This window comes from Loa loa (genome assembly GCF_000183805.2).
Source record: "Loa loa unplaced genomic scaffold supercont3.81, whole genome shotgun sequence".
Lineage (NCBI taxonomy): Eukaryota > Metazoa > Nematoda > Chromadorea > Rhabditida > Onchocercidae > Loa > Loa loa.
In genome coordinates, this window is record NW_018108261.1 from 154,142 (window position 1) to 173,693 (window position 19,552).

The window sequence follows — 19,552 nt, forward strand, 5'->3', positions numbered from 1 at the left end:
CACGACAAGAATCTGATTTTAATTAATTCTAAGTTTTGCTGAATTCATTGATTATAATCCAATGAGCTAAAAGGATGGTTCAGTTCAGTAAGGTCTGATATCATATATTTCTACCTAAATTGATAAAGTTAAAGTTTAATGATATATGAATCTTTTACCTGAAAATCTAGTCATATTGTATAAAACCATAAATTATTGTCCATTCTTTTATAGGGTGACTTTTTATGGCTCGAACCCATTACAAAAAGTCGACTCATTTGCCCAATCGGTGCACGAATTCTAGAGATTAAGGATGACAAATTCAGGGTGATCGATGATTTTGCCCAGGTAATTCTTCCCTTATTTTCTCTCTATTAATAAGAAAGATATATCATTCTCTCTTAACATTATGATTTAATATTAAAGCAGACAAAGTTTCATGAATATTATCGGATAAGATGAAATTATTGATAGCTCCTTAGTTTCATTTCTATTTTAATGACTTATGACGATTAAAACTAAAATATGTTAGAAATTTCTATCCAGAACTTACCGGAAAATTATTTTAAATTTCCGATTAATTCAAATAGTTTTATTTTCTGACGTATATTATTCAGGAGCATTGGTTACCAATAGATCGTCCTTATCGTATGATGCATGCAACTTCAGTGCAAGGTGTTGAAGATATGATCAGTTTAGGTGATTTGCATGAAGCTGCATTACTTCGAAACTTATTCGTGCGCTATAGCAATAAGCTCATCTATGTATGTTATAATATTAAGAAATATAATCAGTAATCGATTATTTTGCATTAATTAAATCTAAATTCATCAATGAATATTGCTATTATCACTTTATTAACTTAGTGATAATACTTTAAAATTGTTAAGAAAAAATTGAAAAGGAAGAATATGAAATTAAGCTGTTGTAAAATAACATAATGATGCATAATAAAGATTAGATCTAATCTCAGAGGGTTACTTTTAAATTCAGGTATACTCTGAGATTTCATAACATAGTTTGAATAGCAACAGTAGATATCTGTATATTTTTCCTTTTGTAATTTCATTATTTGATATCTTTGTTTCTTTCAATTTCATGCTCTCTTTGATTTTAAATTAGAATTTCTATCTCTAGGTTAAAACACGTACTAAACGAGAAACAGAAAATGATAAAAAACAAGAACTATCAGTAAGTAAAGATTCGATGAACAAACTAAGTACGGATAGTTATAGTAGTTCATTTCATCCTTCTATCTCCCTTTCTTCTTTCCTTCTTTTTTTATCGTGTACTTTCTCATTGTCAAATTTGTTCATCACTTTTAAATCCAAAGGTTAATGATCGAATTGAAGGACACCAGGACTTTCGGCTCAAAATAGTCAATAAGCTCTATGACCGATGACAATAAATGATTCATTTTTATCATTTTTATAGGCTCATATAAACAATACATTTAACAAAAACAGATAGAACTTTTGGATATTGTTTAGAGTTTAATTAGAATCTGAAGTTTGAGATTTAATTGCAGTAATTGGGTTCACGCATTCAGAGAGTGAATTTTACAGACATACGTCGGTTCTATACTAATAGCAGTAAATCCAAATATGCCTTTGCCTATTTATTCAATAGAACAAATTCGGTTATACCGTAATCGACGGATCGGTGAGCTTCCGCCTCATATCTTTGCAATTGCTAACTCTGCCTATTGCAATATGAAATCAAGTAATCGAGATCAATGTATTCTTATTAGGTTAGTTCAGGTTAACTGTTTCATATTTTGAAAAGGAAAAAAAAGATTAAATCAGGTTATGAATTTAAGGAAGAGTTAAAAGAATTGCACTATCAATTTAAATGTACTGTATTTTAAGTTCAGTTGAATTGATTTAACCAAATTACTTTGGCGCTATTTTCTTGAACGTTTGACAATATAAAACTAAGTGATAGCATATGATATAACATATTAATCAATGTTTAAAATTAAAATTTTGAAATCAGAATTTATTTTTATTAACTACAACTAATTTCAGTGGTGAATCAGGTTCAGGCAAAACAGAATCTGCAAAACTGATTATCCAATTTCTGGCAACCGTATCTGGCCAACATTCCTGGATTGAACAACAAGTTTTAGAAGCAAGTCCAATTATGGAAGGTCCTTTCTACATTCCATAGACAATTCATTAAACTATTTAAAGTTTCCAAAAGATACATTTAATCATTTAATTCATACCAACTAACTCCCATGTGAACTACTTCTTCACAAGACATTTCGCAGCAGAATTCATTTTTAACCGATGGATTTCATATAGCATTTGCAGGAAGTTCCTTTTTTTTTTTCTTTCTTCCGTATCAGGTATTACCTGTTTGTTTATTTCTGTTCCTGATTTGTGTGATCATTTCGCAAATTAACTTAGAAGTAATTAAACCACTTCAAGCTTTCAGTACAATACCATAATCGTGTTACTTTTGGGAGATGAATTTAATGCTTTGATAGAAGTAATTTACAGCGTTTGGAAATGCGAAAACGATGCGAAACGACAATTCGTCACGCTTTGGACGTAATATCAATCTGTGCTTCACATGTAATGGGGCAATTGAAAGTGTCAAATTTGAGCATTATTTACTGGAAAAATCACGGGTCGTTTCGCAAGCGTTAGATGAAAGGAATTATCATATATTTTATTGTCTCCTAGCTGGTTTAACTGCATCGGAGAAGCAAGAACTGTCCCTAAGTAATGCCAGTGACTTCTATTACTTGAATCAGGTTGGCTTGTCCATTTCCATATCCGTTATCTGTATCAGATTTCATTTATCACCTCTATCGACTTATAAAATGATACTATCTTCATCATATGAGTGATTGTTGAAGGGTGGTGCGCTAGAAGTGGAAGGCCGAGATGATGCAGCCGATCTGGTCGAAATTCGTTCTTCCATGAAAGTTTTGATGTTCAAAGATTCCGAAATTTGGTCCATTTTCAAAATTCTTGCTGCAATATTACATGCTGGTAATATTAAATATATCGGTAAGTAAATTAATTATTGACAATTGTGAAATGATCACTCTGATGACAATTGTCAAATTGGAATTGCTGATACGTCATTTACACTTTAGATTCAGATAAATTGTTCCTGTCAAAAAAAAAAAAAAAACATAATCCTAAGTTAATTCCACTTTCAGCTACATCAATTAACGGTATGGAAGCAGCGGAAATTAGAGATACGGTTGAAATCGGAAGAATTGCTAATCTTCTTTCAGTATGCTTTTCTATGATACGAAATAATTCATTTTCTTTTAGTTGAAAATGAAATGGAAGATGTCAGTTAGATAGTACCGGATTTAAAGATTTACTTCTGAAAAATGAATCGGATGAGTTCATTCAGAAGGAAAAAAAAAAAAAACCCTCAAAGAATTTACCGGACAACGATAGGGTTAAACTGCAATACATCAGACAGATCATTAGTTCATTTCAGTGGCCAGTAGTTCATTTCAATGATCATTGTAGCTCATTTCGATGGTCAGTAGTTCGTTTCAATGATCATTAGCTCATTTCAGTGTGCTGTGGAAGAGTTGACAAAGTACATGTAGCTTCTTCACAGTTAATCACAGATCTGAGCAGATAATTTCAAAAGATTGATGAATTTTAAAGATGGACAAGCAATCATTGATGAATGCGTTGACAAGTCGAAGTTTAATGATTGGAATGGAACGGGTTGTTTCGTATTTGAATGCTGAACAAACTCTTAATGTACGGGATGTCTTCGTCAAAGCAATCTACCATCGACTTTTCCTTCGTATTGTTGAGAAGATCAATGAGGCTATGAATGGGTAATTCAGTTTTCAATTTACTGAAACTTGATTCTATTCAGATTTACTTAACCTTACCGATCACCTATACAACTAAATTTTATTCTCTAGCAATTAAAATGTACTTAAAATTGTTGTATAAAAGAGAGGATGAGGTATAAAGGTACTAAATTAATGAATGAATGAATGAACCATCCTATGAATGAAATATTTTTGAGAGTTCGGAAAGAAGGATCACACAATGGTACCATTTCAATCCTTGATATCTTCGGTTTCGAGAATTTTACTCGTAATAGTTTCGAGCAATTTTGCATAAATTATATGAACGAAGTTTTGCATCAGTTATTCATCAATTTCATATTCAAAATGGAACAAAGGTTGGTGTATTGCTAGCGGTTATCAGTAAAATTGCTAGCAATTATCAGTATTAATAAAGTGATGAGTGAAACGAAAAAAAAAGAAATAAACATTTATAATGGGCAAAATTGAATTAGAGTCAGTGGAAATTTCGTCTTTCTTAGTTAATCATAAGACTAAGTGATAGTATATATGTACAGATGGACATTTTGGAACGTCATCACTTGTGGACACTAACCATTTTTATAATCTAAACCTCATTTGAACGAATGCAAGATAAATGCAAGATGCGAGATAAACGAATGCAAGATAAATGCAAGATGCAAGATAAACGAATGCAAGATAAATGCAAGATGCAAGATAAACGAATGCAAGATAAACGTGTGTTCATATAAAATATCGCTCTCTGTACTGATTAACTGATCAATGATAAATTAATCAATTGATCGATTTATCAATTGATCAATCAAACAATTTATTTTTTTGTCTTAACACATTCTGACCTTAAATAACTTCAGTTTCATTTGCTTAAATTTGATTATTTTGACACATCACTTATAGAATTAAAGCATTAATCCAAATAGGAAAATCAGCTTAACATCAGCATGATTTGATTTCCGGAACTTTGCTGATTTTTATAGACTGAAAGAGTATATCTTCAATAGAATCACTGTTCTCTGATGATTGATGAAAATTTCCATATGGTATATAAGGAATAATTCTTAGTGAATATTAAAATCTTCCAGAATATATTTTTTCTATTAATTGAACTAATAAAGAGTAAGGTTTCAGCACCTATGATATGGAACAAATAAATTGGGAACCTATCGAAATTATGGATGATAAAGAAGTTTTAGATTTGATTACATTAGGACCAATGAGTATTATGTCAATTATGGATGAAGAAAGTATTCTACCAAAGGTTTGCATGCTAATTATCTTATGATAAAGGATGGAATATCTGAAGTAAATGACAAGAAAGTTAATTCCTTCCTAATTTTTCAGGGTACCGATCAAAGTATGCTCAAAAAATTACATACACATCATGGAAACAAAAAGGGATTATATTTTAAGCCTCAATCTGATTTAGATAAATCATTTGGTGTAACTCATTATGCTGGCATTGTTTTCTATCATTCTAAAGGTTTTTTTTTTCTGTCTCTCTCTCTCTCTTATCCTCTTTTCTATTTATTCATAATAATAGATTGTCGTAATACTTGAAGTATTCTCATATCAACCAATAATGATCAGATATTTAGACTAAGCAACTTACTCTAATCATATCATGTGACACTTCAGCATCATTATTGTGATACTACAACTAATTGTACTCATACATAAGTTATGATATATTGATGATAGTATTATGATTACTTTTCTCATTAAATCAAAAATTAATTCAGAACTTTGCATTTTTTTTTTTAGTTAACCTAATATTTGAAGAAATTCCATTGCATGTTTATTTTCAGGTTTTATTGATAAAAATCGCGAGAAATTTTCTTCCGATTTACTTGAACTTTTACATGGAAGTAACTTTCGACTTCTTAGATTACTGTTTGATGATGTCTACAATTATGATGATATGTCAATGATGCGAAATAAGCATCCTACAGTTGCCAGTAATTTTAAGAAATTAGTGGAGAATTTAGTTGCAAATTTGGAGCAGAAAGAACCCTTCTTTATCAATTGCATTATACCAAATGGAATCAAACGACCATTGGTAAATTTACAATTAATTTTACTAATTGAAATATACATAGGAGCTAATTAACTAATTCATCTAAGCTAATTAATTAATTCATTCAAACTTATTAACCCATAAACTTTCAACTTTATCCAAAGAACTGGAAATTATTGTTAGCTTTCCAAGAAAATTACATAGATCTTTGGATTTCCTCATTTCATTATAATGGCAATATTACCTCAAATCATTCCCTGTTCTCCGGGAAAGTTATGTAAGATATATGCCAAAGTATTGTTTTTAAAATTATATTAAGATTGATACTACTTTACCTCAAAAAGCTAACAATCATAACAAGAGATAAGCTTGCGAATGCGCAATTGTCGAGACCTTCATTTTTTGACTTCTTCACTTATCAGTTTGTAGTAACTAACTGGTATAGACTGATTCAAATGATTTATAAATGGGTTTCAAAGATACTAAACTGGGATGTTTTGAAGGCATAACAAGAGCTGTATACCGGTACTAACCAAATCATCCTTTAATACCTGTTATTTTCGTTATCATCTAAGAATGCATATCTCCGATACATTCCCAACTCTCGATCTCAATTTCTAATTTTGCAGCACTTTTGTTTAATTGGAAAATTTTGAATAACAACAATGAAAGATAGTGAGAAGTTGCCAAACTTCTAGGAACCTCTATTGTAAGCATATGGTACCTGGTTGTAATATTTCAGGCTAATAGAACACGACTGGAACTACCTAGTTGTAATATTTTAGGCTAATAGAACATGACTGCAACTACCTGGTTGTAATATTTTAGACTAATAGAACACGACTGCAACTACCTGGTTGTTTTAAGCTAATAGAACATGACTGCAAATTTTTCTAAAGTGTATGATTCTATCTTCTCCGAGTAAAGTTGCAGTAAATTATTAGACTGTTATGATAATGTTATAGTTGTACAAATCGAAGAGAGTCTGAGAAATTAATCAAAGCTATTGAAATTTTACGAAACAGTGGAGGTTGACAAATTTCTATTTCTCTGTGTAGTCTGAAAAAAAGAAAGGAAAGATAATAAAGGGATTCTATGGATACTTGTTGTTACGAAATAAAATATCAAAAATAAAATATTTTATTTAAATAAAATATTTTTATTCTCATCCTTCTCTCTCTCTCTCTCTCCCTCTCTCTCTTTCTCTCTTTCTTTCTCTACTCATTAGGTGATACAAGATCGTAATAGGATAAGAGTCCTAAAATGGATTTTTAATAACCAAAAATCCTCCATTTGTCACAAATGAAAGGTAAAATAATACATTTTAATAAACTTGACAAAAGGTAACCTTTTCCTTTTTTACACTAAAGAAACCTAATTAAAGTTTATGGAGCGTGAAATGGTTTACAAGCAAATGCATTATATGAATTTACTGGAAATGGTCAGGATTCGGAAATCAGGTTATCCGATTCGATATCAGTATGAATACTTTGTGGAACGTTACCGATTGCTTGTCGATGGTATTGGTGAGGATTTTAATTTCACTGAATTAACCAAATTCTGAAATTTTGAATTTTATATATTCATCCTGGAGGCCTCAAATTTTATAACTTGAAATTATAAAAATTCAATCTCAGCCTCGGATAAATTTTATTTTAAAACCAAAATTATTTTCCCGAAATAGTTCAAAAACAATTTTATAAATTGCAATAGGAACAAATTTTAGGCCCACCGAGTACAATAGATTGTCGTGTGGCATCACGACGAATTTGTAATACTGTTTTGGGATTAAAAGCTGATATTAGGCTTGGGAAAACAATGATATTCTTAAAGGAAGCGCAAAATTTGCTACTTCAACAAGTAATGGATTTATTGTAAAGTAAAAAGTTAATATGACTCATTTGTTGCTTAAAATGACTCATTTGTTGCTTTCATCACATAAATAAATATTAAAATTCCACTTAAATTATTTAAAATGAGAAAAAATTTTATAAACTTTCAAGCATTTAAGTGAAACATTCTAATTATTTCAATATTATTAAAAAGGTAATTCAAGATGATTCAAGCTGGATTCTTAATTGGGTTACGATTCTTAAAGGATATAAATATAAATACAATTCTAATAATACTGTAATTCAGGAACACGATCGTATGTTAAGATTGCGAGTAACAATAATTCAGAAAACTGTTCGTGGATGGATTCATCGAATACAATTTAAACAAATGAAAGCTGCTGCTATAATTATTGAAAAATATTGGCGAGGTTATGTGCAACGTCAACGTTATCATCAGGTAATGATAATATTCCATGGATTTGAAATTTATCAATTTGCATCAGATTTGAAGAAATTTAAATTTACAGCTTTTTTATTGAATCATTCCCAATATAAAAATAGTGATCAATTTTCCATTATTTATATCATGTAATGGAGTACATATACATTATTAATACAAAGATAATTAATTAATTGGAAACAAATTTTTAGCTAAGAAATTAAAATCTAAAATTTTTACAAGATTTTTTTTTTTTTTTGTTAGGAAGTTAGATATTAGGAGGAGATAAGGATGCTAAAATAGGTCAAGAGATTGGTCAACCTTTGTGATATTATCTATACTGATAAGCAGATATAAAGTTTGACCTGATGACATGATAAATATTGGAAAATTCATCGTTATACTGGAAGTGGTAAGAAGGGGTCAAGAAGGTTGATGAAGAAAATAAAGTAAAAGCCTGAACGGTACTTTCCGAACATTAGCAGAAGTGAAAATAAAATAGTTATTACAACTGCAATATATTGTAACCCTGATTTATGGCCTTAAGAAAAATTTTAAAGAGTCCTGGATTTGTGCTACTGTTGAATAAAGGTTACAATGGCTCCATCTTACCTATGTAAAGCAAGATTCTGAAATTTCATAACTTTGTTTTCAAAGCATTTTGAAAACTTAAGTGGATTCATTCCTAGAAGTTATTGTCTATTCCGGATAAATGAGTTATCCAACTTCCTTCCTTCCTTTTATCTCTTATCTAAGAAAATTAAGATATCTCAAATTTTAATGTCAAATAATCATGTCATATCAATAGAGAGCAAATTGGCAGTTCAAAATTTTGAATAATTTAAAAAGTTTTGATGTTCAATAATTCTAACCTGAATTACTAGCATAATTAGAGGTCAAAAATAATTTGGGAGGTATGGAACATTATGCTGTAAATATCTGGTGGATAGGTAAGTTAAGAAAAGTTGGATTTTAGATACGACTGGGATTTGCGAGACTTCAAGCGATCCTTCGTTCAAGGCAAATTGTCCTTCATTACAAGCTATTTCGAGCTATCATAACACAATTCCAGGTTTCTTTTATATGTGTATCAATTATTAAAAGAATTGAAAAAAAAGTTTGACCTGAAAATTTTTCATCCAATCTTTGAATTTATTTTTAAATGATTCTTCTGATATATGCAATTTTAACCTTTTTTTTTTCTTGTGAAACATCGAATAAACCCACAAGACATAAAACTTTCATAAACATTCATTTAGTCTTATTCTCCTAATTCTATCAGTACATTATATCAAACTTCATACTTTCAATTATTATTAATTGAGACTTAAAAGCAAAATAATAAATTTTTTTTTGTTCCGGCTCGTTGTCGTGGTGCATTGATACGAAATACACTCCGGCATAAAATTGAATCCGGTGAACGATTTCCTGCAATGATGGTATCAGAGGATGATATACTGAGTTGTAAGACTAGTATCACATCAATTTCTAGCAATATGGATGGTTGCGATATTGCTCTGGTTATGTTTTATCTGAAATAGTTATATTAAATTTTTAAAAGTTAATAAAATTTTATGACATATTTCTTTTATCAATTTTCAGATAGAACATTTATTTGGTTACTCATCATCTAATAGCATTTCTCCTTGTGATATAATTCAAACTGAAAGGCGACAGCAACAAAATAAAACGTAACAATTCAAAAAATTTAAAAAAAAATTGGTTTAAAAAAGTTTGAATTTAAAATTTTTTTCAAAAATCGAATCCAAAGCTGTGTAATTAAGCATAAAATTTTGAAACTGTACAAATTAATTCTAAAATTTTGCAAGTTTTTTTGTCTTTGTTAAATTAAGCTTAAACTTTTAAGCCCCAATACATTTATTACCATTATCAGTGCATTATCAATAATTTCAGCGAATATTCCTGTCATCGGTCAACAACTTGCAATAATAAAACGACAGAAGCAACAAATGATAACAACCTGATTGCTTTTCAATTTGAAAAATTTGCAGCAACATATTTTCAAATACAAAACAATGCTTATTATACACGAAAGTCACTTCGCATTTCATTGCTGCCACATGATTCCGATTTTGATCGTGCTGTAAGTCCGGTTAACTGTTAATATTCCGGTTAATTCCGGTTAATTCATTTATTTAGATCAAATCGGATTGATTCATTTATCATTAATACTATCATAGTATAAATGTTTTATTGCTAAAATCGAATTTACAGGCCTCATTAGCAATTTGGTCAGTAATACAACGCTTTATGGGAGACATATTGGAACCAAAAATCTTATCACCTTCGCAGAATCTTGAAAACGTACTTTCATTTAAATTAATTTACTCATTTCATGTTTCATTTGGATTCATCAGTTTTGCGTTCTATTGTTAGCTATTAGCTCAATAGCTAATGGTATCACTCATTGTGTCGTCTTATCTCTCGCTATAAGGAGACACGACGAAGAGCTCAAGTGGACATTACCTATGATTATCTCATAATGCTCATTGCATGGATAGTACTTTCTTCTCTTCAAACCATCGAAGAGAGAAATTTTTTAACTAAGGATTTACTAAAGACTTTAGCTAAAGACTAAAGACTAAAGACTTTAGCTAAAGACTAAAGACTAAAGACTAAAGATTAAAGATTTTAGCTAATTATTTTTTTGTAAAGATTTACATGTATCCCATAAATTGAAGGTCAAACATACATCTGTAATGAGCAAACTGCATGCTGTAAATAGTCGAAACGTGTTCAAAAGAAGAAACCAACGTGAAAGTGACTATGAGCAGGTAAGCTGTACGTGAACTTTGATGCTACTGCGGAAAAAAGTATGATTAGAAGTAGGATAGAATGGAGGATAGATGCTAACAGAAACTCATTCAGATCATCTCTTCTTTTCAGCTATTATTTAGTTCAAAAAAGTATCATTCCTCAACTATGGAGCTGGCTTTTCCGCAACAGAATGGTATCACATCACACACCGATGTATCACCTGACGAACATGGAATGCAAACGAGAAATGTCAACGAATATGGCAGCTATCAGCAGTATTATAACACATTCTTGAATGAAGATATACCGTCTAACCAGGATAAATTGCAATTTATTGTTGGACATGGTATTCTACGCCAGATATAAGGTAGGAATTTAAATTTCAAAAAATTGAGAATTTAATCTGATAAAAGTGTTAGTAATTCCTAAATATTTCTTTTCCTATATTTTCCTAAATATCAAAAGATTTTTTTAGCTTTTTTTTTGTATGAATATTTAGTAAATTTCTTCAAATTTCCAAATTTCTTGAAAATTAATAAGAGAATGGAGAAAGACAATTGAGCAGATAGGTAATATTCATCTAATTAATGCCAAAGATAATTAATTCTGCCTTTTGTCGCAAATAAACTTTTCCAAACAATACTAAATAGAACAGGAAAGTGGAACGAAGAGTTTGTAAAATACAACGATAATTTTGCAGGGATGAAATATACTGTCAAATATGTAAACAGTTGACAAAAAATCCATCAGGAAGTTCATGCGCTCGTGGTTGGATACTGTTATCGTTATGTTTGGGTTGTTTTGGTCCAACGGATCGTTTTTTGCCCTATTTGCAATGTTTCATACGACAAACCTGCCCAACTGGACGTTTTGCGGAATATATGGAAAGTAAATTGAAACGAACATTAGCAAACGGAACACGTAATTATCCTCCTAATTCCGTAGAGATACAGGTTATTTTTAACTTTCTGTATGTGTAATCCGTTTCCAGTTTCGAACTGGATTCATCCAATACAGTATGTCGTCCAATGATTACGGTACCATGGAACAACTCTACTTTTACATAACAATCCTACTTTATTCATAAGAATGCGACTTTATAAATGTGGAAAATTGAAAGAAGCAAAAATTATTATTTTGATAATTGCTACGAAATAAAATCTTCTTATTGCGATCAAATGTTAAAACTAATCTTCAATTTTAAATTCCCGAAAACATTGAAAAATTTGAATTTAAATCTAAAAGTTTTCACTTCAAAATTTCTTATCCGATTAAATACAGTCTTATCTCTTATTACGATGAAACTTCTTAAGCTGTGTTTTCAACGAAAAAGATACAAGTCGTCTTTAATCTTCCAAACTAAAATGTCTTAATTTGCATATTAAAGAATTCATATATTCAACTATTTCCAGGCATCAAAGATGAAGAAACCTATATCAGTCCATATTACACTCATGGATGGTACTATGATTACGGTATGTGCAGACTCGGCGACAACATCTCAGGAGATCTGTGATGAAGTTGCCGATAGTATCACACTCAAGGACTCGTTTGGATTTTCTCTTTATATCACATACTTTGATAAGGTAGGATTTTAGTTTTTATTATTTATTTTTTTCATTACTTATCACTTTCAGATCGTTAATACTACTGTGAAATTCGATAAAATGATTAATATTTCGCTCAGTGAGTGTATAAATTTATTTTAGAAATATTACAAAATGTTATTTTATGTTTTACTTTTCTCATTAACTTATCGTTACAGCTAAATTTGTTAATTAATTCAAATTCAACTTATTTCTAATGAATAATTACCCTTCTGTGATTTCATCAGTTTATTTTTCATTCTCTCTTCCACTTTTTACTCTACTAGCAAGGATTATTGTCTAACAATTTATCATTAATAGTTATGTTTAAAAAAAAAAAAAAAAAATTCAAAGAGAATTTTTTGCACAACAAGGCGCAATAATGAATGTATAGAATATGCGCCGCAGGTCGTTTCGCTCGGTTCCGGAACGGGCCATATCATGGATGCAATAAGTCAATGCGAACAATACGCAACGGAAACAATCAAGGAAGCTGTAAATTCATCATGGCGTTTCTTTTATAGGAAAGAAATTTTCAGTCCATGGCATGATCCAAGGTAGTATTCAAAATATTTATATTGTTAATATTTCAATGGTACTATCCATAATAAACAGATTTTTTCCGCAGATCTAATCTTTTAACAATTTCTCAAAGAGATTCCGCTAAGCATATCCTCCTACTCTCATATTTATTAAGTATATTAGCAGGAATGCTTCTCATAATATGCATTAAAATTAATTAAAAATAATTGAAAAGAAAATGTTTCACATTTTTTTAGCACTGATTCCATAAGCACAAATCTCATTTATCATCAAATCATTCGAGGTGTCAAATGCGGCGAATATCGCACTACTAAGGTCAGCTTACTATGTTTATCATCTTATTTACGATAATAAGCTATTGATTAGAGTGATTACGAAGAAAATATCGAACGCTCTCAGATATACAAATAAGAGAAACCCAATTGTTCCCTACTGCAATAAAAGTTATTGTCTTCTTATCCGATTCAGTTCCCTCTCTCTAAAAATATCAGAGAATAGAGTGGAATATTTGGGATCAATTGTTAATTCTGATAATGTAGCCAGAACAATTTTTTTTCATAATTAATAGATTATTTCATAAAATAAGGAGGAAGAAATGGCAGTACTTGCTGCTCAACAGTACTACATTTATCACGAGGATGATGCAATAAATATAGATAAGTTGGAAAATAGCTTGATGATGTATCTTCCGGAGGATGATATTCTGGACACCAACGAAAACAATCATGAACGATGGTTGCATCTCGTACTTCATGCCTTTAGAAAGGTATTTCATGTCCTTCTGTTTACTCTAATTAGCATAATTATTCTCATGATTGTCACACATACATCGATCATACTTCATTTCATCATTAGGTATAATGCTATAAGTGAATCAAATGAATCATTTATCAATGACTATAATGAAATAATGTTCTACATCTGAGAGATAATATGATAAGTGGAATGTTTATTTATTGTAGAAATTTCAACAAAACCATCCAAGTGCAGAGGAAGTAAAAGCAGATGTGGTGACATTTGCTAAACAAAAATGGCCGCTTCTTTTTTCCAGATATTTTGAAGCATTTAGTTATGCTAGCTCTTCTTTACCCGATAGTCAGGTAAATGCTATTAATTGTATAAGTTAAATATTAATGATTATATTCAATAAAATTAATTGTTAAAATATTAAAATCTAATCATCAAATGTTGTTCAGTTACTGATTGCTGTAAATTGGCAAGGTATTTACGTGATCGATGGTCAGGATGATGTTATTTTGCAACTTACTTATCCACAAATTTCACGAATCGTATCTACAACGTAAGTGAAATCAAAATTTCAAAATCTTTGATTAGCAAAGACTCATTGAACATGAAAAAGTTGGGAAAAAAAAATGATTGAATTAAATTTTGTACTCATTTGACAGTGCTATCGATTTTTAGTGACAGTTGTATTCTTCTATTTCTCATCCTCCTTATTTCATCCACAGTTACACTCAAATAATTAAACAATAAAATAGAGTTATAATTTTAAAAATATTCGATCGTCTTCAAATTTATTAAATTTCATTTCCTAAACGCTTCTATTTCTTTTCATTATCAATTACAATATCTATCCAATCAAGTTATTTCTATTCCAGTTCTTAACCTATAAACAATCTGAGAGGTCTCAAGCAAGGTAAATTATAAACTTTCCTTGTAAACTCTACTCTCTCTCCTTATGCGTTATCAGATGTTATCTTAATTGGTTGAATAGTTTAATTTTTGATGAAATAAAATCTAAATTATTTCAGAAACGATAGAGATGGTATCGAGATGCTTACAATTGAAATGATCGGTGGCGAAGAATACTGCTTTGAGTCTTTAAGTACAAAAGATATCAAACAAATTGTTGAATTTTTTTTAAATGGATTAAAAAATAGGTCAAGATATCTTTTAGCTCTTCAGGATTATTTCACCGGTGAAGGTAATTTTCAGGTGTTTATCATTTTGATTAATGATTTATTCTTCAATTAGCTATACGCAAAATTCCATGTAGTATTTTCCACTTCTGATATCTCTACCATATAATTTCAATTTATTTTTAATGCTAACATGAAAATCACTCATCTAATTATAATACCAATTATACTTTTAGGTAAGGAGGAGTGGAATACTTGTTTGAATTTCAAAAAAGGTGATTTATTGTTCTTGAATGATGAGTACTGTGGAGCATCACTTCGCAACAATCAATTTGTTAAAGGAGAAAATATGAGAACTGGTAATCAAGGGATGATACCTGTTAATTTAGTTCATGTCCTTCCAACGATATGTAAACCATCTGTAGAGGCAATGGTCAGTTATGATTTGCTCTGATATCAACATTATCGAATGGTTTTTTACTAATATATTAGTTAACATTTGGTAATCTTTCTTATTTAATTGAAGCTTATCCCACAGAATATTCATATCAGGAATTATGATATGATGTGATAAGGGGGTTTCAATATGCTTTCCTAGTACAAGAGATCACTAATAAGTAAATGCACCAAAAAGAATAGTTTACCGTAAAAACGAAACATACGGATTATTTCTGAGAATGATAACCTTTGTCAGATGTACTAATAATCACCCACATTGGTGACATTCAATTTAACTCATTGCAAATGATGATATTATCATTGATTAAATTTTCATTTAGGATATGCTGTCACGTTCCCAAGAACTTGGTTGTCCTATAAATCGGCAGATGTCATTAATGACTCATCATCTCGTAGTTAATCGCGAGCATACGCTAGAACGTTTCGCTAATGATAATTTCAGGTGATCTTTTGATTGTTCATTTTATTCATTTTAAAATAAATATTTGAATTATATATTTCCTTCATTATGCCTTACTGCTATGAATTGTTAAATATCACAGGAAACTGTTTAAGATTAATTTTTAAATATATTCAATTTAGAATACCTGAAAACTGACTTTATTGAAGTGATCTTTTTATTATATAAGTATACTGTATTGAAAATGAAGTTTACAGAGCAGCACCACGACCACCACAAGGCTTAAGTGAAAGTTTCTATGAACATTATGCACCATATAGCTTATGGTCTTATAATCGTGAACCAATAAAGATGCCTTTATTAAAGGTTTGGATACTTTTATATCTCTCATAATGATTATAAGATTCAAGGCGATTATATCAAATTTCGTTATACTGTAAGACAATCTAACATTTCTTCTTTAGCTATGACAATTATTGGAAACATTATGTGACATTGAATTATCTGTCTATAATTGATCTGTTTATTTAGCATGATTATAGTATTAGGAATTTTGCAGAAATTACAAGGAAAGAGAGAGCCATCACAAGCAGCAATTAAAGGTTATTTAGCAATTTTAAAATATATGGGAGATTATCCATGTCGGCGCATTTTTACCATCACTGAACTTACCGATGAAGTTTTCAAAGGAGCCTTTAAATACGTTCGTTTATTTTTTTTTTCATTCTTTTGAAACTAAGATATTACTTTTAAGCATTCAATAGTTTATTGATTGCTGATAATTTTACAGGAAATCATTCGAGATGAATTGTACTGTCAATTGATGAAACAGTTAACGCGGAATTACAATCCGATAAGTATGGAGCATGGATGGGAGCTAATGTGGTTATGCACCGGTATATTCCCTCCAAGTCAATCACTCCTCAATGAAGTGGAATTATTTTTTCGCACAAGACAACATCCTTTAGCGTTGCATTGTCTTGTTAGACTTCGACGAATCCAACGGTACAATCTGATAATTGTCATTTTCATTTATTATCGATCAGTTTATTCTTTAAAAAAAATGAAAGAATAATGATGTAATCTTTATTCTTTCAATTTTCTTTCCATCTTTATCTAAATTGATATATGATTTTAGGATTGGACGTCGAAAATTTCCACCACATGATGTGGAAGTGGAAGCAGTACGACAACGAACTGTACAAATATTTCATAAAGTTTTCTTTCCTGATAATTCAGATGAGATTATCGAAGTAGATTCAACAACAAAAGCTCGAGATTTTTGTCATCGAATTGCGACACATTTAGGGCTCAATTCCGTGGATGGATTTGCTCTATTTGTAAAAGTTAATAGCAAAGGTAATGAAATGCTTGGTATAGTTTGAAAAGAGAAAATATTCGATTAATTATTCTTCTTTTAGTTATCTCAATTCCGGATAACGAATTTTTCTTCGACTTCCTACGTCAGTTATTCGAATGGATGCATCCAAAAAATGGGACTGTATTTAACTTCTCCTACCAACTTTTCTTCATGAAAAAGCTATGGATTAATACAGTACCTGGAGAAGATCGTATTGCTGACCTCATTTTCCACTATCCTCAGGTTCTTATATCTTTTCGTGAAAATTCATGCTACATATTTATCATATATCTTATCATTGCTCTGATACTGTTTTAGAACATTATTTTCAGGATAGATAATTATTCTAAAAAGTTAAAACACTAATGCTTTATTATTCACTAATAGAACATTCAGATACTTTGAGGAAGATGGAAACAAAGACGATAAATTCATAAAAATATTTTCCGCAATCCGGAATTTCATTTTTATCCAAAATTTTTTTCTTTATTTTTATTCAAAAATTGATCTTAACTCAAAATTCTTTTATATTTTTTCTTTACAATTAATTATTCCCAGGAATTGCCCAAATATTTACGTGGTTATCATGCGGTCACTCGAAAGCAAGTAGTAGAATTAGCAGCTATATTACTTCGTGCTCGAACTCGTGATGATAAGGCAGCACCATTATCACAGTTGGCGCAAATCATCGCGGATATCGTTCCGCGTGATATGATCAAGATATATAGTGGTACTGAATGGAAAAAGGTTGAGCTGTTTCATTTTAAATCATATCTTACTGTTAATGATTCAAATTTGAATGTTTGCTAATTACACTCTCATCACATCCATTTTCAATTTTGTATTTTTGATTAATTTATCGAAGATTTCGCGGATTATTTTCATTCGTTTTTTTCTTTTTTTTGCATAATGGTTATTATTTATTACTTTTCTTAATTTTAATAAAATTCTTAGTTATTTTATTTTTTAAGTTTATAACAAATGCATACGTTGGACGTTATGAGAATATCCCATCAAACGAAGCCAAAATACATTTCCTGAAAACGATCGCTGAATGGCCAACTTTCAGTTCTACGTTCTTCGAGGTATTTATCCCACAAAAATTAGTTATTTTTTTAAAAATTCAAGGAAGAATACTCAAGATTGATTGAAAATTTCATTGCAAAATTTCAAGCAGAAATTTGCATTCTTATCGATATAATAGGCTGTGATCTAATTTTAATTTAATTTTAGTTCTTAAATGAAAATCAGAAAAAACTGATTTCTGAAACTGGAATTTTTCAGGTAAAGCAATCATCAGATTTAGCAATTCCGGATAAATTATTGGTAGCGATAAATAAAACAGGCGTCCATTTATATAATCCATCAACTAAACAACGTATTGTCCACTATCCATTTACAATATTGAGCAACTGGAACAGCGGTAATACATACTTTCATATGACTATTGGAAATTTAATCAAGGGCGGTCGAGGTACTCGATTACTCTTGGAAACATCGCTGGTAAGCTCTCGATATGTTACTTTCAAAGATAGTCACGTAACTTATAATGATATCGGGTGACGTAACTTGCAATGATAGCAGGTGACGTAACTTGCATTGATAGCGAGTGACGTAACTTGCATTGATACTGAGTGTCTATCAAAAAACTTAACTATGAAACAGATATCTTTTCTTGTTGTTTCAATCAATCAATGGCTATGCAAAAATGATAACTGACGTCATTAAACGATTAAACGTCAACTTCGACGTCATTAAGCGTCAATTGAATAGGAAGACGTCAACTGAAGCTAATACGATATCAAAATATCTTTGAAAATATGAAACTATTTCAGATTAAAGTACATATTTCATATTTATGCATTGTTAAAGTGTTTTTTTGCAGGGATACAAAATGGATGATTTATTAACGTCTTACATTAGACTCTTCCTCAGCACCCTTAATCGACCTTCTACCGAAACGACTCAAAGCAATACCATCGATTACTGTAATAAATGAATTGGATGAGATCGTTTTTCTTCATTTCTTAATTGAATTTCTGATCTTCTTGTTTAACAAAATCTAAAAGGCATTGGAAGAATTTTCCTTCTTCATTCATTTTAAAACCAAAAAATAACCTCACTAATTGAATTTTGGAATGCAAGAAAGGAAATGAAATATAAGTAATTTCTGATCAATCAATTTTTCTCTTCCTCTTCAGTCAATCAATTAATTATTATTAAAAATCATAAGCTGTAACATTCCACTGTAACACAATGAATTAATTTTAATGAATTTAAATCGATATTAAGTGATAATTACTGGAATAGATATGAATAATTTCACTTCATGATAATGATGATTCAGAAGCAATCTTACTCAGCGTTGATGTACATTTCAAGCAATTTTTATTCCAATCATCCCTCTCTCTCTCTCTCTCTCTCTTCTCTCTTTAATTTTACTTAAAAGTTAACGA

The 19,552-nt window shown here is 30.2% G+C and overlaps 2 protein-coding genes across 2 annotated transcripts; both read left to right on the top strand.

Moving 5' to 3' along the window:
• Window positions 1-74: 74 nt before the first annotated feature.
• LOAG_02192 (myosin VIIa) lies at window positions 75-3,806 on the top strand (the record flags this gene model as incomplete). The annotated part of the gene is made up of 9 exons (XM_003137730.1): window positions 75-92; window positions 214-327; window positions 597-743; window positions 1,545-1,729; window positions 2,007-2,128; window positions 2,484-2,740; window positions 2,846-2,999; window positions 3,155-3,231; window positions 3,624-3,806. 9 exons carry the CDS (start codon window positions 75-77, stop codon window positions 3,804-3,806), a joined length of 1,257 nt encoding a protein of 418 aa, XP_003137778.1.
• A 161-nt stretch (window positions 3,807-3,967) lies between these two features.
• On the top strand, window positions 3,968-19,095 carry LOAG_17485 (unconventional myosin heavy chain 6; the record flags this gene model as incomplete). Its single annotated transcript, XM_020450146.1, has 33 exons — window positions 3,968-4,158; window positions 4,931-5,060; window positions 5,144-5,282; window positions 5,608-5,858; window positions 7,201-7,342; window positions 7,543-7,676; window positions 7,956-8,108; window positions 9,067-9,162; window positions 9,425-9,610; window positions 9,693-9,781; window positions 10,005-10,194; window positions 10,326-10,415; window positions 10,793-10,885; window positions 10,998-11,214; window positions 11,619-11,821; window positions 12,281-12,454; window positions 12,863-13,011; window positions 13,234-13,312; window positions 13,584-13,763; window positions 13,960-14,097; window positions 14,194-14,297; window positions 14,770-14,942; window positions 15,114-15,310; window positions 15,657-15,778; window positions 15,994-16,102; window positions 16,296-16,439; window positions 16,527-16,741; window positions 16,875-17,095; window positions 17,158-17,339; window positions 17,655-17,843; window positions 18,068-18,181; window positions 18,381-18,599; window positions 18,982-19,095. The coding sequence occupies 33 exons, from the start codon at window positions 3,968-3,970 to the stop codon at window positions 19,093-19,095; spliced, it is 5,127 nt and encodes a 1,708-aa protein (XP_020306228.1).
• Window positions 19,096-19,552: the final 457 nt, after the last annotated feature.